At 34.1% G+C, this 27,653-nt stretch overlaps 1 protein-coding gene across 1 annotated transcript in view; it reads left to right on the plus strand.

Moving 5' to 3' along the window:
• Positions 1-6,332: 6,332 nt before the first annotated feature.
• LOC119641728 (neuroendocrine convertase 2) overlaps positions 6,333-27,653 on the plus strand; it is a 36,323-nt gene continuing 15,002 nt past the window's right edge. The window contains exons 1-2 of the mRNA XM_038040542.1: positions 6,333-7,007; positions 26,643-26,750. Of these exons, the coding sequence (XP_037896470.1) occupies positions 6,759-7,007; positions 26,643-26,750 (357 nt within the window). The 5' untranslated portion in view covers positions 6,333-6,758. The remainder of the gene's footprint in view (positions 7,008-26,642; positions 26,751-27,653) is intronic.

Here is a 27,653-nt window from a genome sequence, read left to right on the forward strand (position 1 = left end):
AAATTTAATTTAATAAAATAGGTTTAATCTATTGATTTACTCCAACGTTAAATAAAATAATGAAATCTTGCAAACTTACCACCTCTGTATGTCCTTCTGAATGCTAATAGCATCGATGGCTTTTCTGAAAGATGTTAGCAAGTATTTGTAAGTGGAGCACTGCAAAAAGTTTAGAATTTTAGATCAGCATCTGCTCTAGGCTTTAATTAATTGGAAAAAAAGCATTTGCACTGCGCATGTTTTCCCGGCCGCATCTATTTTCCTATTAAAAATGTGGCGTAACCTCCGCAAACATCACTTTTTGCGGCGGACGCTAACTTCTCTAGATGTAATACAAACTAAAATCCATTCATTAATGGTTTTCTAAATAAACAAAATTACTAATATAAATACCGATGAATTATTTACCAAAACTACTTTTTTAATACGTTGGCAAAAGGCTGTTTAAAACATTGAACGTTAATGTCAAAATTTACGCCAACTACGAACAATGACAAAATCTGACTGTCATCACTGCAACAATGTTCGCTCATTTAATTACTCTCTCAAGTTACCAAATTCGAAGTTCAAATACATTGCAACAAGCGGTCGCTCATTTATATATTGACTTTTGGATTTGTATCTTTGTAAATATAATCTTTTTTCAATTTATAAACAACCATTTGGTTGCGTGTCGCTTTTTTAACAAAAGTAAACAACGAAATAAAAAGCATGATTTGCAAACAAAAGAGAGGAAAGTGAAAAAATCGCCTTAGAAGTGAATCACGAGGATTCACGACTCCTGATTACAAATGAATTCGTCATGAGTATTTAGAAACTTTATAGACTGTTCCATTGTTTCGAATAATCCAAATGTAATTTTATTACATTTACAAGATTACTACCTCTGTATGGGAGAGGGGAGTGCAACGGTTTTGTAAGTAAAAACCAAAAATATCGTTTAAATTCTACAAAGACCGAAGACTATTAAGAGTTTTCTTGTCCGAGAGTACTTCAAAAAGTATCCACCTGTAAGGTTTTATGTTTTTAAAACGTGATGAACTCTTATTATTCATAAAAATCTTTCATGAAGCGCTTGTGAAATGCTCTTCATGTCTCGCTAAAAGCCGTTGGTTGCTTTTTCCAAAATCCTTGGTTTATAAAAAAAGTAATAGGTGTGGAGAATGGAGAGAGAGTAGAGTTGCTTTTAATAATTAAAGTAATGAAGCAGCCTTGCACATCTATGTTATCTATGTTAATACCCTAGACACTAGCAAAAAACAACATCTCACATCGTTCGTTCTTAGATATAAAGGTGTATTTTTAATTTTTTAAGCGCTTCTTTTTATGGAGCCTTTACGGCCTTTTGCGACCTTTATGAAAACCGATATTAATCTGTCGGAATGGGGATTTCCGCTTCAATATAAGTTCCGCTTAAGCGTTTCTACGTTTTTGCTATAATATAATTTTCTTCAATCGTTGATCAACAAATTTGTGACAATTATATAAGAGTTAAGATTTGTTTTTTAGATTAAAAAAAAAAAAAAGAAATCGAGACACATTACATCATCTACAGGCCACTTTATATCTAATAGTTTGACTTACACGTTTTGACACCCTCTTTGTGGTACAGAGTATATTTAATTTGTGCGAACGTACGTAACACTCAAAAAGGGTTCAGAGAGTCACACCATTTACTTTTTCTGAATAGTTTTCTGGATTGACCTAAACTAAGCTCTTTGCCTGTCTGATGTCTGTCGATGTATTTTTGTGTTCAACATACAGGTCGAAATTTTTTGACATATGACGTGCTGTGATCCAAGGACGAACGCTATTGAAAATGGTTTTGAAATCTTTTAATAGTAATTTGACATAAGAATGGTTAAGTGGATACGATTTGAACCACATGGGTCCATTTCCTGAAGCGTATCCCTTATGAGACTTGTAATGAGTACTAATCCCTTCGGGAGAAATTTTAATTTTTAATGTTTTGTGATAATAATTGGTCCAAATAAACAATTTAGAAAAAAAAAAATAACGGTACCTAATATGATCGCATAGATCTAGTTTTTAAATCCCATACAAATATAGGGATTATTATGAAAAGCACATGGAGACAAAGTATAATTTCTTCTTTTTTATGAGGAACGCTAAAAAATAATCAAATTTTTGGGATGTAAATTATGTTTGTTAAATATGGATTATACTATGTGATGTTTTTGGCCTCCTCCCGCCTGCGGGCGTTCATGAAGGGCACGCCTCTGTATGAAATCAATAAGTAATTTTTGGTGTATTATTATCAAATGACTGAAAAATTGTACCAGGTAAAGCGGTATAGAGTATTGAAAGGTCGATCTTGTCCGTCCATAACGTTCTTGCTAAACATTGAAAAAAAGTACTCCATAATAATTGATATACTTGATAGACGATTCAATACATTTTCATTAATGCATGAGTAGACCGCTGTATGTGCATATCGAGAGTGCCAAAAACCGTTATGTTTGCATAGTAAATGTGACGATTTTAGTTGAAATATAATCAATAGTTTATCCTCTTATAGATGCGTAGTATTTCGATATGGACACATATGCACAGTGATTGTCTGAATGTATTGATGACTGGAATAAATTCTCATCACAGATCAACATTTGCATCTACTGAATTATTTATATTGGCGTTTATTCCTTTATTTTGACAAACGGTTTTTGTCAGCGTGTGGTCGATGAGTTTTTTCTGTTCATTTCCTTTATCATTATTTTAAAAAAAATTTATATTATGTGGAAGCAATTGCTTAGTAGATTTCCAAATAAATATATAAATAAAACTTAAATCTAATCGCGGGATGTTATTTTCCTTTTTTTTTGCATTGTTAACTATTCATATAAAATAGCTTGAAATCTAATAAATAAAATTTACTCATATAATAGGAGATTGTATACCATAATTAAGCCCTAGCTCTGGGAACAAATATTTATTTCAAAAACTGCGCTCAACTAATGCGGAACATGTTAAATACATCCCTTGCATAAGTTTCACTCTCTCTCTCTCTCTCTCTCTCTCCAACGAACGAAAGCCTTCTACTTATATAACAAACGTTTAAGTAGGCGAAAGTTTTTGGTTATTGTATAGAAAATGAATCATGGATCAATGGAATTTCATAATAAGTAATTGGCACGAGACAGAAAAAGAAAGAGCAAAGGTTTAACACTATCTTTGTCAAGGAGAGTTGTTGAGGATCATTCGAACTTAAATTTTTTATTATTTCATATTACATTTAGCTTTTATACTACTTTGTCTTAACTAGAAAGAGAGGGATGGAGAGAGGGACTACCGTTTGTGAACGTTCGTCTTTAAAATTGCTACATCAGATATGACGGGAATGCCCACTGCTGCTAGGTTGCTCCAAAGGCGAGCAGGAGAAAGACGAATCGCGCTACTATGTTGTGCGGTGTGCAAATAACTCCAGGGCGACTGGTCGGGAACGCTGAAAAAATCGTGTAGCCCTTTTAAAGGACTTAATTGGTGCACAAACCTTTTTATCTCTGTGAAAGACTTGCCGTGGGGCACACTTTCGTCGCCCCTGAGTATCGCCTTTCGCTGCATGCGATTGATGATCTACAAGGAAAGTTTGGAGCTCCCGCCCAAACATTCAATTTTGGGCAGACATACAATGAAATAATAGTTAACACTAAACACAATTTGTAAATATGGAGTTAGCGCGATATCAAGTTCCAGAGTCGGAAAGGAATCTCGTATCTCGGAGAGGAGGGATCTAATGAAGAACAAGATTTGGACCAGAGGTGCGTCGAGTTCTGCGCATGTGCAATTCCGTAATCACAGCCCCATTGCCAATTCAGAGTTTATGTAGAACTTGCATTAATCTATCAATTTTTTGTTATCGTTTCGAGCTTACTTCCCTTTCTGTTCAACACGAAATAAAATAAATAAAAACATTACAGTGAGCAATGGTCTATGATGGAATATTTTATTGGATTTCGTTCGATACAGTTGTTCATGTAACGACTTTTCAAAATAAGACGTTACATGGGAAACCAGTTCGATCCGAACCATTATTAATTGTTTTCGTTCTTGGATCAAAGTAGACAGTATTCCAAATTTTATCAAAATATCTCAAAAACTGCGACCTATGGGTTGAACACAAGAACACACGGACATGCATCAGACGGGCTTAGATTCATTTTCTGAATCGATCTGAAACCTCTCTGGGTGTTACGAACGTTCGTAAAAAATTAATATAGCCTACACCTGAAGTTGTGAGACCAAGTCCCAACTGAATCAATCGTTTAGAGCCCTTAGCCCTTGAATTCGTTGTAATTAGTTCTGTAATAAAACTTTTTTTATTTAAAAAAATCCTTGATTTGGCTTAATAAGCGAAGTTATTGACTTTGCTTTCACACCGTTTAACTGCTCAATACCATTCCCGGTGAACTAAAATGGGAACGTCTGTTGGAGATAACATTTTTGGTAATATTCTTCCTTAAGAAATTCCATGTGAATTACTATTCACGGAGATAAGAAACGTGCAGCTCTCCCCGAGGCCAAACTTCAAGCGATGTTGTCATCTGTTGAAGACGGCGAAAAAGCTTGACTCGACCATTTAAAGTTAGATAAAGTTACTAAAAAGTTATTTCTGGATAATAGCTGCGGTGTAGTAATTAATTAAGGGAAGCATGGTGCACTGTCTGTATTTGCACCTCCAAGGCGGTCGCCAAATGAGACGGTGACCACGACCAGACTAAGTGACCTTCCGTGCAATTAACTTAACCAAATTTCTTGATGTTTCGACTTTCTTTATATTGAATAAACATGTTATTAATGGTGAACAAAATCAAAGGCGGATCAGTAGATGTGGTCACAGCTAAGTTCATGAATTTGAAGTAAAAGAATAAAGTGGCCAATCAGAACGCAAATGAATTTGAAGAACTTGCCAAAGCACTAGAGGATGCTGTTAGCAAATATGCCACACAACAGGTCATCAGGGCCACGATGCGAAACTGTTTCATCGACAAGGTCAAATTTATCATCGAAGCGGGCACTTTTAATGCTTTCAACGAAGGGATCTGAAAATTCTTGAACAGTTGTCCAGAAGCAATCGGTAACAGTGTTATCATATCAGAACACAGAAATAAGCCAAATTTTCGCACTGACAATCCAGGAATAAATAGAGGACTTGGGCGAACAATTGAAACAATTACTTAATCAACCGTCATGATAGCTCCCACACAAATTATAATGGAAATAACGACAGCAGGAATCACCAAATACACCTCACCTCAGACATACCAATAAAACTTTAACACAAACCAAAGAAGTGAACCTTCGTCAGAAAATTTTACCAAAAACTATATATAAATTTCAAAGTAAATTTTGTAATTTTTATCTTTGCTTCGTCGATACAAATTCACGACATTCACTCATTCATTAGAAACATAACAAAATTAGCAAGTTTTTCATTAAGCTAAGAATTTGTTGTTTTTTAATACAACCGGATGATGTTCGCTATACGCATAACACCGTGAGGATAGAGTAGCAAATAGTGAGGTGGTGGCCGTAGCTCAATAGATAGTGTGCGCCCAATCGATAAGTGTTACGTCTTTATCGGCTAAGTTCTCACTACAATTGCGTCTAAAGAAAAGTCTCCTTACTTGAAGTTCGAATCCACGAACACTGCTTTGATAGTTGCGGGTCTTACCTACTCCGCTACTCACACGGAAGAATGTCCACATAATGGCTAGATTTGAATGATTTCGTTTGATTCTTTGAGGCCTATTGGGATGACAGACTAACTATATGAAGGAAACTTTCCGCTTTTTAAGTGAATCTGTTTATCTTATCTATTAGAATATTTTCAAATGAGAGTAGAAACTTTTAAACCATATATATGGATTGTAAAAGCAAATTGTACAAGCGATCATAAAAAATATAAAAAATAATTCCATGAGCGCGCTAGCATTACTTTTGAAAATCTGTTCCACTTATGGTGTGGGTTGTTTAGATTTTTAATAGAGTTTTCAATATGAATTATTATAAGCGGTTTGTAGAGCTTTCGTTTAAAAGCTTTCAACTTGATTGTCTTCTTCTTATGTGCTTTTTAAATGATTATTCATAACGACGAACGGCAAAGGCAAATACCAACAGTTTCGTTCGGTAACCGTAACTGTAAAGTACTACTTAATGGAATATTAGGCGCATAAAATACTGTATATATATATATATATATGTGTGTATATCTATGTATATGTATCAATGTATGTATATACATATATGTAAAAAATACTACAGCGCAAGAAAAGAAAATTGAAAGAAGAAATAAAAGATTATTATAAATAAAAACTATATTTGAATTTAATAAAAAAACATTGCCTACTTTTAAGAGAACTTTAATAATAATAAGTGCACGTAATTTGTATCCCGGAAGATATGTCAACGACTATAGAGAGAAAATGCAAATAATTAAATAAAATTAAGAAAGAATGTATATTTTTTTTTTTAGTAATTGAAAGAATTGCGAAGTCGTTATTGCTCTTTTGACGATTATCTGTTAAAAGAAGAAACTCAGTTTTTGTCTACTTTTAGCCGTAAACACATGCCTTTATTAGTTTCATTGCCACGTTATTAAAGTGATTGAATTACTTTCGCGATTAACTGGACCGAGCGATAGCAGAAGTGATATAATAAGTTCAAACATCTTAAAACTTATATCTTAACAAAAAGGAAAGAAATTAGAAAGAAAATATTGCCTTTCATAAGTGCGTGCAATGATTTTAGCAGCATGCGTCTACCCAATAACGGGCCTGCTGATTTTGTGCACTCTCAGTTTTATGGTTGCATTGGCCGACGTTAAGGTCGCTGCACAACCCGTCCATAGAGAAGGCAATAATGTTAAAGTGATTTCAGGCGGAAATGACGTTTTTACCAGTTCGTTTCTCGTCCGTTTTCGGCGTAAAGTAGACAATGATTTCGCTCATAAAGTGGCCAGCAAATACGGTTTTGATAATATAGGACCTGTAAGTACCACATTGAACGTTTTTTTTTGCACACATTAGTAAATCCATGTTTATATTTCGTGTATAATATGCAGCATGTCTGCCCTTTAGGTTACGTATAAGATGAGAGCAATCAATATACACAATTCTCATTTTGTAGAATTTATGGTAAAATGAAAGGAAAAAAAAAAAAAAACAAAAATCAATGACTCGATTTATTTTTCGCACATGTTACTCATGTTTACGTTGCACGAAAAAGAAAACTGTGAAACAATGTGTTCCCTGTGGTAACAATTAACATTTATAAAACTTACTAAAGAGATAATAGGACACAAATTAAAGTTTTTACTTGTTAAAAAGGTTCGCAATCAATTCGCTTTTCACTTGGATGAACTTAAAATAAATCTGTCAGTTAAATATGTTTATTTCACCAATGTGCTTCGCATTTTTGGATTCACTTTCTCCACTGGCTCCGCGCTTATGTAGTAGGAATATGAGCAGGGATTCAAGATTTTGAATTCTACCTCTTCAGCAAAGGAAAACTACGAGGAGAGGACCAACGAAGAAAGTGAAAATTGTTTGCAAATATTTGCATGTTTGGACTTCTTGTTATTAAACGAGGGGTTATTCAACATATTCCACTCAGGACGGTTTTACAATTTACGTCAGTGACAGAAACAAAATGTAAGGTTCTGCCAACTCTTAGGATTTATGGGAAAGCGATAAAGTTAAATTTTCCTCAACTCATTAGCTTAGTCTCCAATCTCTCGTCAGAAAATTTAAAACGCAACATTTTTGAAAGCCCGCCACATCAAGAATATGGTTTTCCTGTTTATTAAACATCATACTAACGCACACTTCGGAGAAGAAATGAAGGAAACCATTTTTATAATAGGAAGGAAGAAAGGAACTTATGTCGTCGGTTTAAAAATGCTCGCACTCTACTATTATTTCTCATCTTCCTCCATCGTCAAATAAAACGCCAAATGAAATTCCTCGCTTTCATAGGAAAAAGTGATCTTTTTTTCTAAGAATATTACGTAATTTTTTTGATTGTAATCGATTGCTGAACATCGCCTACGAGTAAGAAATAATCGAAATAGTCCACACCTAACTTGTTATATATCGATGAATTGAATCTTGAATTTACTTCCGGCTTCAAAAGTTCCAAGTATTTTCTTATCTTATTGAGCCTTTTTTGATCTGAATTCCTACATAGAACCTTTAAAAAGTTTACTCAAAAGAATTGCCTTTTAAGCTGAAAACAAAAAATCTTTCTCTCCTATTATTTAGTGGGTTTTAATGTCTTTGCAATACACCAAACCATATTCACTTATGCCCCTTGAACGGTATTAAAGAGCTAATCGGACCTGCGGCACTTTTTAATTTGAAAGCGTCAGCAACTGCCGTCAATTGTTTTGCTTGTCATTTTTTCCCATGAAATCTTTTTAATTTTTAAAAATATCCGCGAGTCTTTGTTTTAGTTGAACATTGAGCATTTTTTTGCTTGACACAGCTCTTTTTGTAAATGTCGCAACAAACGATAAGCCATTCTTTGGTATTTACCAGGCAAATGGTCCCTCGATGACAGATGGTAAGCTGGTATGTGAATGCTTTTCGCATTAATCAGCAGAAGCATAAGTGTGCGAACACAACTGAATATGGTTAGTTATTTTTTATGGAGACAATAAAGCCGTCATAAAAATGGTGAATGTCTTGTTATTTGCATAACTAGCGTTTATAATGCAAGGATATGGGAAAAATGATGAAATGACGAGATGAATTTGTCATTCCCCACTGAAGTGTAAACACCAAAAAAAGCACCGGAATGTAAGATTCCCATAAACTTGCTCTTTGAGTTTTTATTAATTTCCAAAGATGAGATGGAAAGTAGAAATTTGCATATGATTCCACTTAGTCCTGATGTAACTCTCCTTTACGGCTACATTTAGTAAGAAAGTGAAAAAATAAGGAAAATAAATGAAAACTTATTAATATTTTCTTTAGCTTACAAATGATGTCAAACATTTTGTGGCGCGAAAACCGATTCAATTCGAAGTATTCCTATACTTAATTGAAGCATTAAACGTCCGGGATATATATATGTTATATTTTTAAACTTTACATTGAACAAAATTAATGCTATAATTATAACACACTGGTTTGACATCAATGCATTTGGCTAAAACTGACTGTATTGTCTTACCCACATAAAGAAAATTTCGCGCTTAGTCAAGGACCACAGATATGTTTTGCAGACCATACGACGAATTTGTGCCCGCAGCAGCTTTTGCAGCGCTTTAACTGAACTCGAGCTTGGGTGTGGACTAATATCTGAGAATGCACATCGATGTTTGTTGGACAGACTATCGAAATATGCAGTCAAGGACTGAGGTTTTTTAAAGCGGTGTAAAAAATACTTCTCTGCAGCCGATATCTATACCGTTTATGCCACATAAATCCGGCCAAAATTAGAGTATAACTCGCACGTATAAACGGGAGCCTCCAAGTTTTCCTTGAGAGCGCCCCACTGCATACAGCGGAGCACTCAGGCGCTCACGGGCGGCGAAAGCATATCCAAAACTCTTGATAGCGTTGCGCATTGGCGTGATATGAGCTGCGTTGTCCTTATGTATAGGTCAGGGCAAGTGTTCTACTGAGATGAAATAGATTTGGCCATCAATTAAGTGTTTTAACAAGGCATGCTCAACGTCTCCACGCGATCGCCGTCGAATTGTCTGCATATCGCATGAGACGCTACCGCGACTCGCCATTTTTGAATCACACTGCTCGCTTTTGGAGCAATCTACTAGCAGACGGTGCTTCGCCTGATGTTCTCTCTTTTCATCCTCTACCTTCTCTACCTAGAACCCTTCTCCACCGTCATCGTGCCTGCGCATCACAGAGGACACCCCCTGAGTGGCTTGTATTAAAGAAAGAAACAAAAAGGTTGATAAGGTGTTTCATTCGTATTAGCCTGAAATAGATCTTAATGCTTAATTACCGCATAATTTGATTCGTCAATTCACCTATTAACTTCTTCTTGCCGTTACTTCTTGAAAGGTTCACCTTTGCAAAAATTGAGCTAGAAAATCCTTAGTTGCATATAGAACCTAACAATTAACAGCCGCAAAAATCATATTTAAATATTGTCATGATCCGTCCACTAATACACCTGCGCTAAGCTACAAAATGTAGTTTATTACGTCAGAGAGATATTAATAGAAAACCCGATATATAAATTTCCAACTTTAAGGCCGGCCGCGGTAGCAATAGTTCCACGTTTAACAGAAAAGTTTCAATAGCAATGTGTTCGCTTGAAAAGGGGAATGTCAAAGATTCGCCAGAAGGCGAAATTTTCTTACATATTTACTTTATATTTTATATCTAGCAACAGAAATTGTTTAGGTATTCCTTGTATGTACGAAGCACATTTCCGTTTTTTTCTATGCTTCGTTGGTTAAAATAATAATGAATGTATTGGGGATAAAATCATTTGAAAACTTCCCTTTTCCTTTATTTTTTTTGTCCTTAGCTTGTTATAATAAATAATCTGTTTTGTTTACTTTAAAAGCTATTTGCAATTCCTCTCGGGCTATCGAATACATAAGCATTCTTAATGCAGATAAGAAATTCCAATACGATTGTAGTACTTTGATGTAAGTTTTACTCAGCAAAGAAGGAAACGCAATGAAATGGCAAACGAAATTATGATAGGTTGCATAAGCGATTTGAAAGAGTAACTTGGAGGCAAATATATAAATTGCTTGTGGTCTTCCGCTTAGATATACATATATAATACATCGGTTAATAATCTTTTCTTTTTTTTTTGTCTCCCCCAAGAGTGTTACAATCACTCCAATGCTTATCTAATCTATATTATGGTTACGAAAACCATTCATGTCACAAAATGAGTTCGCATGGCAACTACCCGTTTTTCTAGTGAATTCAATTTTTTAAATGTCATACAGTAAATTAGCCTATGCAACTGGCGATTGGGGATAAGATTTACAACAATCCGTTGAAAAGCTAATGTGTAAAAGGGATTACTACACAATGTGAGAATGACGTGTGCTGTACGTTTTGTTGCAGATTATAAACATTTAGTGACTTTAGGATGACAAATGAAGTAAGTAAGAACTTGCCAAACCTAGCATATCCACCACTATTCAAAGCTTGCTCATTTAATCTACAGTAAATACAAAAAGTGAATCGGATAAAGTCTATCCCCGACCCTGTAGTTCACTGACAGGTATTGCTTAGAAAGAATGCATCCACCACATTGTGACGTCCACTATAGTTAAGTTAGAATTAACGTGTTTAGCGTTAACATTCTACTCTGCCCACATCGAGGGCATGTTAGGAAAAAATGAAACCACCACATCGAGGTGACCACCATATTTATTTTACAACAGTCGCATTTTTAGTCGGATAATATATGTTCTTTTGTGGAACGTGTAAATGTAAGTAGTAAGCGTGAAACCTCTAGAAGGTGAAAAAGAAATTTTAAGCACTTATAAATTTGTGTGGACCGATATTATTCGTTTTTGGACATAAAGAGTAGAGTTCTCCGTAAAGTAAAAGCAGATAATTTCATCTTTCTATCTTTCATAATTTCTGAGTAATAAGCATCAACCCAGTCTGAAGCTTCCTTTTTGGTGTTGCAAACATTACGATAAGAGGAGTATAAACCCATCCTTCGTTGGTGGGTGTAAAAAGAAAAAATTAAATGACTAAAGCAATCGACTTTATTCACTTCCCTAAATATTTTGCGTTGAGCAACATGGCATACACGACAGTAAATATGATATTTGGCCGCTTGTGATTTTTTTCCTAAGGGCGTTTACATGGATCGAGTAAAACAATTATGGATGGAAGTTTTTCACTTGCCGCAACATACTTTTTTAAATTACTTTTCTAGATTTGTTTTTTTTGTCTTTTTACTTTCGCTGGATGAGCAGGCTACGTCGACATTACAGTCAACTATTTGTACGTGACATCAATAAAGAATGTGTGCATGCAAAATTTCCTTCAGAAGAATGAAAAAGACAGTTGCCCGAAACAAAAGCAAATCGGGTTTGCTTCTCATTCCGCTCGTGACTGTGTTTTTGAACCACTTTTCTAAGGGTCCTATGGGCTGCAATAAAACTGCTCTTTGGTGGCAAATATAAAAATGTACATACACTTAATTCTGTCATTACGCAATAGATATGTTTCCAAGAAATTCGTGTAAAAAAAGATATTAACTAAATGGAAAACTACAATGAACATTGCATGTTTTAACCCATTAAGTCTGTTAAAAAAAATAATCAAACTAAATTATATAAACAATACACCACGCCTACTTTACTTTGCTCTAGGCATAATTCGGGGAATCTCATACATACGCAAATGTAATCAACATAATCTAACTGAATTGTGCAACATATCAGGTTTTCGCAAAAATGTTGATCACTTTTTTAATTGAATAAGGCATTTATTGTGGAAAATTGGTACAATGTATATTAACCAAAATAGTTTCCATCATTTTCTACAACATTTTACAATATTTTTGGCAACATGACTGTATGATGTCGAAAGAACTTGTATTGGTTGGCAGCGATTCGCCGAACTATACACTTTCGCACTTCTTCAATATTGCGGACCCGCGTATCAACCAAGCCAGGCTGTTCCGATGTGGACAAGTGGTGATCAGAAGATGGGCCCGCCGAATAAACTTTTTTCCTTGTTTGATCATTTTCTTGCTAAGAAAATGTTCATTTATAATGAAACGGAATTGATTTTCTATGTATAGCCTAAGTTCACTTTCGTTTATTTTGAACGTTGATTGATTCGGTCCAGCTTTCAATGCTAGTCGAGGTAAGACGAAGCAGATTACAACCAGCAACATTTTTACTTCTTTTACTGGAATTCTTGTCGCTGATAGTTAAGATAAGATTTACAATATTTGCCTATAGTCCCATAAAATTTGAGCCGATAGTCCCACGAAGTGAATGCGGTTGCGATCTGAGTGAGATTCGCCAATATGTCTTATGTCCTTTGCTAAACTATTCTTTTGCGCAGCTTTTAAAAACGAAAAGCTATGGTAAAACAAAAGATGTGATTTAAGTAAGTAAACCTGCTCTCCTCCAGCGTTTTTGCAAATCGTTTGCATATCTCGCTTGCAACGAGCATTTTCCTTTCTGCTTTAAATTGAATCAAAACTATTTGATATAGAACTTGATGTGAAAACTAATATTTATTCTCTCTCTCTCTCTCTCTTTCTCTCCCCCTAATTTTATTTAATTTATTATTATTATTATTATTAATTTAACCAGAGAATAATTTTAAAACGAAAGTCTTAAAGCGCTAGCATACATTTAATGTAATATGTAACAAACATTCCTTTCTGCACTTTTATACACCAGTTGAAATTATTTAACCAAGTCAAAACAATTCCTTTGATAAAGTTTTATATTCATATCCTTTTTTTTCCTTTTTGTTCGCACTCACTGATGAAACTTGCACAACAATTCTCTGAATTATATTTATATGTTTTCATACTTATATATTTAAAACAAACAAACAAACAACAATGTTTATATAAAATATTTGTCACAACTTTCCTGTTTTTAAATGCGTTGAGTTTAAAGCGAAAAGCACACCAATGTGATGGACATAATAAGCAGGTGATATTGTTTACTGAAGGAAAAGTTTCATCCTTTGAAGCAAAAGCGAGTGTTTATTACCATGCTTGTTTTTGTGATTACCTTTGTAACGTGGAAAGAAGGAACGAGGACCGAAAAAATTTTTAATTTAATAAAAAAAGTTTTCGCAATGAATTTTATGGTTAATTGCGGTTTAAAAGTAAAACATGATTCTCTCTACCGTTGTAGTCATCATATAACCTCAAAATCGCAAAAAAAAGGAAAGAAAAAATGATGTTAATCTGGTTGCTAAAAAAATGTACAATTTGTAAGCAGTAATTGGCCGTGTGTGTAAGCATAAAATTGAACCGAGCAAGTACCTTCTGGATCATTATTCTAACGATCTGAAGCGTTCAGTTTAGTTTTCGGGAAAAATGATTTTAAACAAGTCGAAACACTATACCGAGCTAGCGCATATTTTCGCTTCGCTAACGGAGCCGGGAACCTAAAGAGTCGAGCTTTTAGAATCGAGTATTCAAATTCATAAAGTTTGAAGCAGAGTTCACCTCGATCAATATGATAGTCCACAATTAATGAAACTCCTCTACAAAAAATTAATTGTTTACATTCTTTCACGTTAAGCATTATGTTATCGTATTCGCATCACGCATTAAGTTCAGAAAGGTCAGAATGGATACGCTTGTCCTTCTCTATTGAGTGATTAATAAATAAATTATATGTTAAAATGTCGCAAAAATTACAGCCTGCACGCTGAATAGAGCAAAACAGAATGGACGGACGGACAGACAAGCGTAGATCGATTTAGAAACTGATTCCGAAGAAGGGTCTATCGGAAGTCGTTTTAGGTGTTGCGCCCACCTGTACAAGCTTAATATAGCCTTACACCATACAAATGCTATAAGGTATAATAACAGGAATTACTCCAATTAGTATTTGTTCTAATACGTAATGGATATCAAGGGTTTAAAGTTAGAAATGCTTAACATAAGCTTTGTTAAGCGATTTTGTTCAGGGAAGGAAGAGTAGCTTGATATTGTTTGATATTATTAAAAACGCTCAGACCCTCTTTTGCTTTTGCATAATCACTTAAACTGATTCGCTGGTTAAGCATTCAGTACGAATTATAATGCTTATGTTATATAAATATTTTTTCCACGCTCTTTTTTTTAATTACGCGAAACATGTTTTTTTCTTGGAACGACAGATAAATTCGTTATAAATCCTATAAACCTAGACATGTTGTGTACGGCATTAAATAAGTGTTTTTTTTTCTCTAAAAATTCAGGGGCGAACCACGAATTTGTGCCACTTTTCAACGTAATGAATTTCGCGATCTTTACACCTCTCGGTTGATGTACATGTGACTATCTGGGATCGATAATGCGATCTTTATCGTCATCAGACTGGGTCCGTGCAAAAACAGTTACTACTGTTTTGCTTGCTGTGTTTGGTTTTCACCTTATAGGAACTGCGCATCTGCTCTAGGAAGTAGTGCACTATAAGTCCTAAACGGTTTAAAGTAGACGAGTCATGCTAAATGTGTCCTTTCTTTATTAGCTTCTGAATTGCATATCCGATCCAGAGTAGCTGATATATATAAAATGTATTGAAATGTTCCAAAGCGAGTTTTAAGGCATATTCGAATACTTGATATAGATTACACCTGAACAAGCAATGGTAACATCGAACATATCCGAGGATTACGGAAACAATATAATGAGAACTATAACTTGGTCGACGTTGGCGTGAGTGTAAGTCGAAGTATCGATATAGTATGGATTATCATATATACAAAATGAATGGCTCTATACATACTATAAACTATCATATATACTCTACTATGGAGTATTGTTGGAGAATTTGTTGCATTATTCGTATTTCCGCATAAGCGCATTGTAAATAAACCTTAAGCTGCGATGATAGTTTTTTTTTAATGATAGTAACATCAGGTATTCATCTTATACAATGGAATGAGTGAATGAGCATAAGTTATTCATGTGTATATGCGTATGTAGCAGAAATAGTTTTTCGTAATTATTTTCATATATGTATTTGTAATGAAACTTAAAAGACCAACAAGTGTTACACAAGAATTTTTCTAGGTCACAGAATATATTATAGCCATTTGTTGTTAGTTTTTAGCTTTTTGCTATGTTTACTACATTTCGTGTAATAGTTTTCCTTTTTTGCTTTGCACATATATTTGTTAACTTATTCATAGGCGAATGTCTGTTTTAAAGCGTTGACATTAAGTTTTGTTTGTTTCTTTGTGCTCTTACAAAAATATTTTTATTTTGTTCCTATTTAGCACACACACATATACATATATATATATATACATATCTATATGAAGACCTGCTTTTTATGAGTTTGTGCCTAAGTTCATAATCTGGTATGACATGTAATTATGCTTTAAATGACATTGACATGCTGGGCATTTGCTTGGAACTAACATAATAAACAGATGTTTAATGCTTTTATAAACTGACAAACCCTTAGTATAATGGCAGACAATTATGGAGCCTCATTAACATAAATTTTCAAAGTTAAGCAAAAACTTGCCTATTGGTCGTCGTTGATCATGTATGAAGTGTTTTAAATGTTAAAAAAAAAAAATAATAATAATAATAATTATAGAAGTAATAGGAAAAAAGACTTTCGTTGAAACTTCGAAAGTTCCTTTGTGCCCTATAAGCGGCGCAGCGATGGAAGCACATTAAAAATATTTCACTTTTTATTCGCTCTAATATCTTCACAATACTTTTCTATATGCTTACTCAAATGTATGTTTGTTCCACGTGCCCATGGATGCTTACGAAGTAGCATGTTACGATTACGGATTAAAAGACTTTTTTTTGTCTTTCGTATTATTATTCAGTTTCGTATGCGCGGACCAAAAGCGCGTGTATATGCCTGTTACGTTCTGCTTCTCTATGGGTATACTCGGTGAATAACAGGCATTTAAGTGATTATATTTCACTCGAAGTTCATTATCATAAGGTGAATTATTGTTATTGCCATCTTTCTATTTATAATCACTGTACAATATATATGTTGGCTAAGAATCTTATATTTATAAAGAATAAAATTTTTTTTCAAAATAAATAAATAAAAATTTCTTACAAGTCGTGAAATTTCTATAACATTTTGTTCGTGTAAACCATGCAAGGGTGTCCTCTATACTTTCACTAGGTAGTTGGCAAGTTTGCGTTATCTCTTCGAAACATATGGTGCAGCAAATGAGTTTTCAAAATTTGTTTAAGAATTATATTATATGGGGGTCACAGAGTTGTTCAGTTCATGAGAAGGCGTTAGCACCGTTAGCACTTCATGCACCCCCTTATCGTGATATAAAATGTTATAAAATCCATACTGTATCTGAAACGTTTTCATAAGACTTTCTTGCTTTAGGATAAACTGCAGCAGTCGTGAGCTGATTACATTACGCAAAGTTTCCGCAATGCAATAAGTTTTCTCATAAAGATTTAAAATAATTTTTTACACTTTTCCAAAATATATGTTATGTTGAAATGTCCATAGAAACTAAGCAAAGCCAAGGTAAAACAATGCAATCTGGCAAAGACGGACATTACGCATCCTGCCTTCCATCTTGTTAACCAAAGTTTAAAATTAAGAGCCGGATGAAATACTTATCGTGGGGCAAGGTTGACTTCTAAATATTCTCTACAGCAATTTTCCTCATGTGATAATTCGCATATCTTTTTTTTTTCTTAAATGCATGATGAATCATTCAGGGGATGTCCCTTATTCGTGTAGTGTGGTGACGATCGGAAAGTAGTAAGGAAAGAGCAAGGCATAGGGAAGCGGCCGCAATCGCTACTTACTCAGCACGAAACTCACTCTCGTCCCTCTCATCATTTTTTAGAAACGGTCTGAAAAATGCCCGAATGCAATGCCTTTTTAAGAGCCTTCTTTCCTGAGCCATAACATTACCATGGACCGCAAATATTATGAAGCGTCCGACCTACAGTTCGCAGACACTTAATATGGGATATATGCTTTGTGTAGAGCATATAAAACACTTGTTGTATGTTTCTAGAGGTTTACAGAGTACAAAGTCAGCCAGAACGAAGTGCGCTTACATTTCCTTTACATTGTTACACTGCTCCATTCATTGTAATCTATTTTCTAATAATAAGAATATTCGATTATCCAGTCAAAGACAATCTAATTATTTTCCATATTGTTCAAGAGTTTCGTTTATTCCATAATAAACTGCTTTAGCGCATCATTACGTTTTAATCCAATCTAGCTACAAGCTTAACAATGTTTTACTCTACGCACGATGGTCCTCTCAAGTAAAAGAGATTTCTATGTCAAGTAATTCACTTTCAAGGAACATGTTAAAATCAACATTTCCTTTGTCAATCAATGAAATTTATTTATGCATTTAATTTTTATGTTAGATCACAAAAGACCTAAGTTTATTGCTAAATCCTTCCAATTGTTTTTTGTTTATCAGTCTTTTGCTCCTTGTGCATCACAGTTAATGTACCAGAATTCGTCTTAAACTTTAGAAATATTTTTTCATTTTCTTGCGAGTTTGCTTTTTTCTCTTCTTTCCAATTCGTTCAATAGTTATTGGAATTTCCTTTTACCATCAATAAGGTCAGAATCTTTGTACGAAATCTCAATGCAAATTACTTTGCTATATTCTACGTTTATATGTCTTTAGTGAAAAAACTGAATCATCGCGAAGATGAACTTTCACTGGGTAAGTTTTTCTTGATGCTGATAAGACTTATTTATTAATTTATTTATTCATTTATTTATTGAAAAAAAGATGTTCGCTACAAATACAACATCCTTAGCCAAGCCATGAATCCAAGGATAATAACTATCAGTGTAGTCATAGAGACAACAATTACAATAATATACCTTATAGCACGAAATTTAAGTTGGTCTAATCAGATAGATATAAATTTTATTCATCACGTACAATCCCTAAGATGCACAAGGTAACAAACACGTATTCATTAAGACACTTGCAGTAGCGTATTCCAAAAGCAGAATCTTCGATTAGTCAATGTCGCAACAAGTATATTGTAATAAAGTCATAAATTCGTGTATACATCGTAAGCACTTGAATTACATATTACTAAATATATTAGAAAATACTAGATATATCAGCATTAAAACCACCAAGTACACCATTTTGATCCTTTTCAATTTTTTAGGTTCGAAAAACCGATAATAAAGTAGGTAATGTTTCAACACTTTTTCGATATTTTTATTTATGCGAAAATACCTTTAAATATTTGTGATCACATTTTTTCTGCCTGGCATAGCTTTCGAGATGCCGCTGACATATCTATTTCTATCGAAGGGGATCATTTAGTTTTGTCCTCTTACCACAGTCGTAAAGAAAAGATAGGAATCTCAAATTCGACTTAAGCATCTCCTGACCGATCAAGAATGTGAGGTTAAAAATTGGACGTGATCGGGAATATAGGTGAAAATCAAACAAATTTAGTAAAAGGCCAACACATTTTTCAAATCTTTCTCTATAACTTCCGATCATGTGAAGGTGTTGCTGAAAATCTCTGATCCAAATGTCCGTCAGGATCAACTTCCTGTTCAATTCAAAAATATTTCCTAACAACTTATTGATACGGTTACGATACACGATAAAATTTTAATTCCAACTTATTTTCAAATAATTTCGCGTTTATTCTAACAGGCATTAGCATTTTCTACGGCGTATAAGTAAACCGATCGCAAACGTTTCTGGTTCAAACATAAGTAATACGATTTCCGAAACATCTCTACAGGATCGAAAATTGTAGACAACAATATGAAAATATTGTTATGGAATTCGCTTTTTACAAGATACAGTCCGTATCGCTGGATCGCGGAAATATTGTTCAAGAGAAATAGACTTCAAGCTTCTTTTATTTCCTTAACAGTAGGTTCATTTACTTACAATTTATTTTGACCGTACTCTTAACTTCTACGTTCTTGCCAGACTACTCTCCCTTCCACAAACATTCTATTTATATACATTTTTACAAGAGTGTTACTATACCCAAATTTATGGTTTTATTTCTAATCCCAGCCGGATTTTCCTCTAATCGTTTCCATCGGCCTGCACCTGCATGACGCGTCTGCGAATGTGCACTTAGCTTTTACCTGCCTGCTTTTTTGCTAATCGTTTCCATCGGCCTGCAGCTACATGAGGCGCCTGCGAATGCTCATTTGGTTTTTCCATATTTAGGGAATTTATATTAGGGAAAATTACTTAGCTGATACTAACTGGATTTGGGATTTTCGTAACAATATTATGGTTATTTTCAAGGTCGCTTTCTACATTTTTACGGCTATGGTATGTCGATAAACACAGAGGATCAAAATGAACTCTTTTGGTAGAAGCAGAATAAAAAGAGAAAATTCTATCCCAAAGTTACAAGCACCCTTCCGAATACTGACGTATATTGCTCGGATTTCTTAAAATTGTTTCCTGCAAACATCCAAGAAAAAGGGGCAATAGGAGAACACAGTACATTAGGTTTTCTGATCTACTGCTTCGTTGTGGAGAGTTAGATTTTATATAAGTGTTTGGCTTGATTTGGTTATTGTGGATTTTGTCATACGTCAATAGCGAATGGATTTAGATAAATAATTTTAGGTTTCATATTAAAACCTGCAAAGACTATTTTGGACCAAATTATCAAGTGACTCTCAACTAGGAGAGCGTAGTTTTTCCCGACATAACAATTAGGGGAACCTTGAGAGAAAAGAACAAAATAAAAAAAGAGCATGTCAACCAACATTGATGCTACCTCGCATTTATCCAATGGCCACGCACCAGTTAGACTACGGGCACTCCGTCTGTCTCTTATGCCCTGTGCCCTTTCCGTTTCTTAATTCTTTGCGATCGTCGTCGTGTTACATCTCCTGATGTTATTATGTTAAATAATATATATTCTTATTTTGGGTTTGGCTTTCTCATGGATTTCTCATTTTCTTCTTATGCATAGAATGTTGACGTAGTTTGGGAGGAAACTTCAAGGATTATAAATGCAAGAGCTTCAGATTCGATTGTATTGCAAGATGTCTGCACAGCTTTCAAACTAATATTTATTATTATTATTATTATTATTTTAATTTTAGACTAATGAAATGAATTCTTAGACTGAAAAAAGACATTGAGCACTAGCAACATAGGCCATCGGCTCAAAATTTAAAAAATTGCTTTGCCTAAATTTTTTTTTTTTTTTTTGTGACTGTGATAACTTTACCTCCTACGCTTATTCGCGGTACCCATTTCATAATATGCTATTTACAAGTTTTTTTTTGGAAAGTTCTAACGAGCTAGCCCTGCGCAGTAGTAAAGCCCTTCAGGACATATAGTTTTGAACCAATGACCGCATAATAATTTCGACTTTACACCGAAGTATTTATAAGAATAATTTTATGCCCTCAAGGGTAAAAGTCTTTATACTCTGTTTAAAATTAACTAACATTACTTTCACATTTTATGACGCGTCTATATGCATATCCATGTGCATGTATAAAACGGAAAGTAGAGTCCTTCGATGTATTTCTTAAGCAAGTAAGTGAGTGTAGTTGCGACATGGGAAACTTTGCAAGAAAAGTCATTAAAAATAATGCGTCTAAAGACGCAATAAACTTATGTCTACTTTAAGTTCGTTAACTTTGGGTTAAGCGAGCAATATGAAGGTCTTCTACTTCTTCTAGTAAAAAGAGTAAAGATTTCGCCAGCAAAAAACAATATAAATAAATAATAAAAATGCCATATGTTATTGTGCTACCATACGTTTAACTCCTCCCTCTGCCACTAATATGCTGCACATTTCATCAAATGCAAGACTTATTGTATATAATACGTTTGCTATGACGTAAAAGCGTACTGTGTATGAAACATCATAGTACTACGTTCATATGTGTGCATAGTGAAAGCAACACAACACTAACCCGCTCAAATATATATATCTAAGATGCACCATGCAATATATGTATCTAAAATTTAATAGATGAAATGTTGAAGCGAAAGGCTTACGTACATGTTCGCATTGCTTTATATGGTATAAACAAAGACAGAGATGTGCACTCTTACGTTTTCAGTTAACTCATTGTATTGTCTTCGTTTCTATGACATTCTCGCACATTTCACTTATACATATTGTAGACATTTATTGCATATTTATATATATCACACACTTTTTAATGCTCTCTTTGCTTTATCAATATTGTACCATATGTTGGGAATATTTTCCCATTAAATTTGTTTAAATAATTTCAAAATTATTTCGTGTATTTATATTTAATTGAGAAAACACTCTTCATACACAGAAAAGGTAATTTTCGGTCAAGGTGATGAACGTTGTGATGATAGATAGCACATAGAACTAAAAATGAAAAAAAGAGTATCAGTCAAGTTCCAAGCATCCACTAGTCATCGGCTATTTTGCGTCATTCTATATATGTTGGACGACTGTTTGCGCATTAAATATGGATTAACAAAATTGTTTTCCAATATTGGTGGTTGCAATTATTCACAGCAACATAGCCTTCCTATGATGATGGACAGCTCATCTGCGCGTCGGCACTTTAGCACGTTACGTACAAATTATTCAAAAATTACTCAATCGCTATGAATATTGAATTACACGCGCGAGAGGATAATAATGAATTCAAATAATGAATGCAAGCATTTTCCCTATTAATTTTCATTGCAAATCTTCCCGTTCATTGTGTTACTTTTTTATTCTGTTTATACCATGAAATAATAGTCATTTTCTATATCAATTTTTAATCAAAAATGCAGGCATATGAGTTTAGTTTTTGTAATATATCGCCATTTATATCAGAGGTTCCATAACACAAGTTCATTTTTAATTGAATAGCCTCGATTGCATCCTCTCATCCACCATTAAAAATTTAAAAGGATGTGGTGGCTATTAAAAAATGTATCAACGGAACTAATAATGCGATTCACACGAATGCCACTCCTTTCATTGAAAAATATTTAGGAAATTCAGCTGCAAGCAGAAAACTGATTCAAACAAAAGTTAAAAGTGCATCGGCCTCATTTCAAGTATCAACTGCAGCAACTAAGAGAAGGAAGGAAAGTAAAAGCGAGTGTAATGGTTGTGAAAAGAAAGCTAAAGAAAATGATTGCCTCAGTTGACGATAAAAAGAAACTCATAAGTGCTGCAGAAAAAAAAAAAAACTGTTAGTGTAGTAAGTGAGACAAAAAAAATAGTGCCTTCACGAAGTGACAGCTTCCGACAAGAAGAAAATCAAGAAAGGGGATGTGAGAGATATTCAAGCCAAGCCGTTCAATGCTGCTTAACCAAACCGCCTCCAACGAAGGCACCAAAAACGAAAAGCACAACAATTTCGAAACGTAAAAAAAGCTACTACGACTACCGGTGCTAGAAAATTGCCGAAAGAAAAAAATGAATTTCCATATTTCCGGATATCAAAAAGGCCTTCTGCTGTCATCATTCTGTTCTTTATTTTCTTCTTCTTCTTGGAACTATTATTACAAAACGTTTAAGACGAAACGCTTGGTGATCAGTTGCTAAGTGATTAGCAATTATTTACCTAAAAGTCGTTATATTTATATTGCATGCATTTGCAGAGTGCAGAGTGCAAAAGTTCTAAGGCAAAAGCTTCGCGTAAACTATAAACTACGTTATGACCGTTATTTATAGCCTTTAGAACGCGTTTCTTGTTTTAAGGTGTGGATTTATTGGATTTAGCATTAAAATAACACCCACAGAAACTATTTGCATAATTGTTCGCTATTAATGTAAAATTTTTTACGTAAAAATGAATATAATATAAAATTTTTAATTCTTAAGCACGTTGCAAAGAGCATGGTTGCCTTTCTTGTTTGGATAAATTAAGTTTTGCTTTACTCCTAACCGTATGTCAAGGACATGCTAATCTTAAAAAGCAAATGCTTAAGATATCTTCATATTAGAATGCAACATAGATGGAAGTGAAGGATATGATGCAAGAAAACTACATCTTCCCTTCTCTCGACCCGTAAGCATTCTTGATCAAAACTTTCCCCGCGTATATAAGCGCCATTCCCCCAATACCGGGAAGATATGTGTGTGTTGTGTGTAAATTAGATCTTTTAGGTATCCACATGATTAAGACAAAGCGTGGTCATGGAACTGCAAATCAAGTCGTCTCCTCCTCACCCGGATGTCTTTTGTTGGAGAAGTGCTTCATAATTAAAACGTTTCGTTTTAAATAAGAAGTTAGCGACAAATATCCGTAAATCGATCGGTAATAAATATATACATACATGTATTGAGTCTAATGAACGTAACCATTTCATTGTCGTTAACGAACATATTCGTCATAATACGTGCATTCAATTTTCGCGACACAAGTTAATAACGTGTTATTGATTCTATATCGAGGAATTATTTTCGTCCTAATAAACTGCTATCTCCAATTTTAGGATATTAATCAAGAAACAAGAAAAAGTAGCATAATTGAGTAACCTACGCCATTTCGCTTAACGCAGTTACCCATAGGACAACTATTCAAAATAAAGTGTTACTCGAGAACGGGTAGAAAAAGTGCTACGACCCGAACCATTTTTAATAATGTTCGTTCTTGGGGCAAACGAATCAGTTGTACAAAATTGCATCAAAATATCGCAAAAATTGCGACCTGTAACTTGCATACAAGAACACAAGACAATCAGACAGACATGGACAGACAAAATGCAGAAAGTGCTCTTGAATCGATCGGTATAGTAAAAGATAAGTCTATCTTAAGTTTTTCGGAGCATTACAGACTTCCGCACAAAGACATTATTAGTGTAGGGTGTAAAAACCGATAGATTGCGTTATTTACCTCTTGTGGGCTATGGCATCTATAATATATTCAAAACGTATTTCATGAAACGTTTCAAAGTTAGCTTAATTAAAATTCAGCTCTAGTTTTCTACAGCAATTTCTGATTTGGAGAAAGAAAGGTCTTAACGATAAAACAAAAGGTTGCATCGAAGAGGAAAATGGCACGTTTGAGTTGAACCATTAAAGAAATCCATTAAAGAGTCCACTTGTAGACCGATGAACGTACGAATAGGCACAAATATAATTATAATCTTACGATGCCCTATACAATGTATACATTATGGGAGTGTTCCTCCTCTCTCTCGCTCTCGCTCTGTAAAGTTTTTGTCTGTATATATAAACTTGATATAAAAATTAATTCGCTGCTAATGAAAACAGAAAAGCTATTAGCATTTTGTTACGTTTGAAAGAAGTGTACTTTTCGCAACTAAAAACAATTTAAATCTATTGCGTTTGTTAGCTGAGATAATGTTAGTGTTAAGCAAAAGGTTTGCCTTAAAACTTTGACCGCAGCTGTTTATAATGCTGTTTAAAGTTTCCGTCTCCTTAGACTTGTTAGCATTAAAACAGATATCATGTGCCTTAAGAAACGACTTTGAATTGATGATTACACTTGATAAAGTCACTACTCGTGAAGCAATCAAGCAAAGATTAAAAATGTGAAACATGTTGAAAGAAAGAAACTAAATGGATTTGATTTCAAGAAAAGCAAAAAAAAAAAAAAAAGAAGAAAGGATTTCTCCTTGACAAGACAAAAGAGAAATGAAACACAACGTTAAACTGATGTAAAAATGATTTCCGTCCCCCCGAATGCCACTTCGCAGTTCAATAAATGGAAAATAACAATTTAAAAAGCTAAAGATTCTTCACTTTAGCTTAATGAAAACAAGTATCGATTACTAGAAGTAAGAAGCATGTGTGATTATTAATTCAAGATAGATTGCTGTACTATAATTGATGCAAACGTCAGCTAGAAGAATCTATTACATTATATGATATACAAATAGAGATGAAAAGTAATTTTGGCCTTATGGCGACAGTCGATTAAAGTTGACATTCAAATGAAATTTTGCAGTTACCTTCAGGCAACTATATATTTTAGCCGGTTACATGGGGTATCGGGGGATAGATGGCTTCGAAACCACGCCTAATAGCATGAATAATGCTGATTTACGTCGGTGACTGACAAAGGGCTTTCAATCGAAGTTTTCGTTTAACATTATATATCATCTGTGTATCGAGCTTTGGTTAATTCCCCTCGGAGATGTACTTGAAAGGCAACATACATTTCCTTACGGTTAACAAAGATTTAGCATATAATCTAAAAGCGATAAGCCTCACCCTCGGATCAATGCGCTCACAGCATTAAGAGCTTCGACAACTTGTTACGGTCAGATGGACAGACGAACAGACGGACATGTTTACGTGCATTTCGAATTTGAAACTGGCCGAAACCGAATTGAAAAGAGATTTAATTTTGATATACTATAACATTGAGTAAGCGTGGTTAATATTTCCCATTCATTCATACTTGTTCAAATTTTTGTAAATTTATCTTCTGTAGTTTTTGAGTAATGAGCCACAAGTCAGCTTTTTATTCCTTCTGAAAAACGGTTGTATTCTCGGTTTACGTGCTACCTTAGGCGTATCCTTAGAGCTTTTTGGCGCATTGTTAATGCCAGCCTGCTTGCAAGAGTATAGTTTCGTTTTTGCGACCACGAGAATGTTTACAACAGACGGACAGACGGACTGACGTACGGCCATACGTAAATCAAATCAGAATTTGATGTTTTCTCTCGCTCTCTTGTGGGCGTTGGAAACCTTTTGATAAAATCCTTCCTCCTTCTGTGATGGGTATAACAAACATGATTTCGTGTATAGTTTAACATATAGCAATTAATGTGAAGGTAAATGCTAAAGTCTTTGTCTAGGTGAAGTATCAGGCATTTAAAGTATTAAAGATTATTGAGGATGCAATATCTGATTGATAGATTCCCTGTATTGCGAATAAATTGTATATAATCACCCTTATCCTCATATATGAAATAACTTTATTTTGTCATATTTTTTATATAATTACGTTTTACTAATTAATTCAGTTCATTAATAAGTTTTCTATACTTTCTTCTAATTAATTATAGCTGGTTGGTGGTAATGGCCATGAATATCACTTTAAGCATCGGACTTTACCCCATGCCCGTTCTAGACGAAGCATTTCTCATACTCGTCTTCTTAAAAGTCATCCACTGGTAAGTCTATATATATATATATATTGCAGATATAATGATTAATTAATTTTTACACAGATTCATTACTAACGGGACTTCAATGAGTTAAATGTGAGAAGAGACTTAACTAACACACTATTGCATTTTGCAATGTAATAATGTTAAATAACTAACTATGTTACTGAAGGGATTATCGTAAGAGCGTTTAGATATTACAATGGAATTCGATTTTCCATTAAACGCAATCATTAATTAAGTTTTCATTGATGGTACTTAGTATTTACTCAAGTAAATATTTATAGACGTTTGCGTAACGCTTGTTAATGATTTAGCATAAAGGAAATCTTTATAATAAAATTAATTAGGCTTTCGCACATTACACAGTTATGTAACATTTCCTTGATAAAAATTTTACTTACGTTTGTGCAGAATTTTCAACGTTTCAACATTTATTGATTTTATAGTGGGGGCGGAAAAAGTAAACGCATTTCGCCAAGACTTCTCGATGATGATGTCTTTTTATCGCAGTTAAGACATGTGGAGTGAACGCTATCAAGCGTCGTCGAGTTTCGTTCTGATTTTTATTTTGCAATTTTATTAAACAGTTGACATAGGAGCAATAGGAAAATTTTCTTACAAGTTTTCATGAGTGATTGTTGTAATGATTCGACAGTAAATAGTTTTCTATTAGATTTCTGTCTTAAATATTCCTTAATAAAATATTCACGCAGCACGTTAGAGTATTTGCCTTGGTGTTCATCATTTTGGATACTTGTGTATTCAAATATTTGAAAGTTACAGAAAACACTCTGTCTCTGCAGACTATTAATGTAATTTGAATAAGAATTTATGCTAAATGAGAATTGGATTTCTATTGTAATCAGTAATGAAATGGTGAAAATGTCTGTGCAAACTTTCAACTTT

Source organism: Glossina fuscipes, unplaced genomic scaffold (genome assembly GCF_014805625.2).
Source record: "Glossina fuscipes isolate IAEA_lab_2018 unplaced genomic scaffold, Yale_Gfus_2 174, whole genome shotgun sequence".
Classification (NCBI taxonomy): Eukaryota; Metazoa; Arthropoda; class Insecta; order Diptera; family Glossinidae; genus Glossina; species Glossina fuscipes.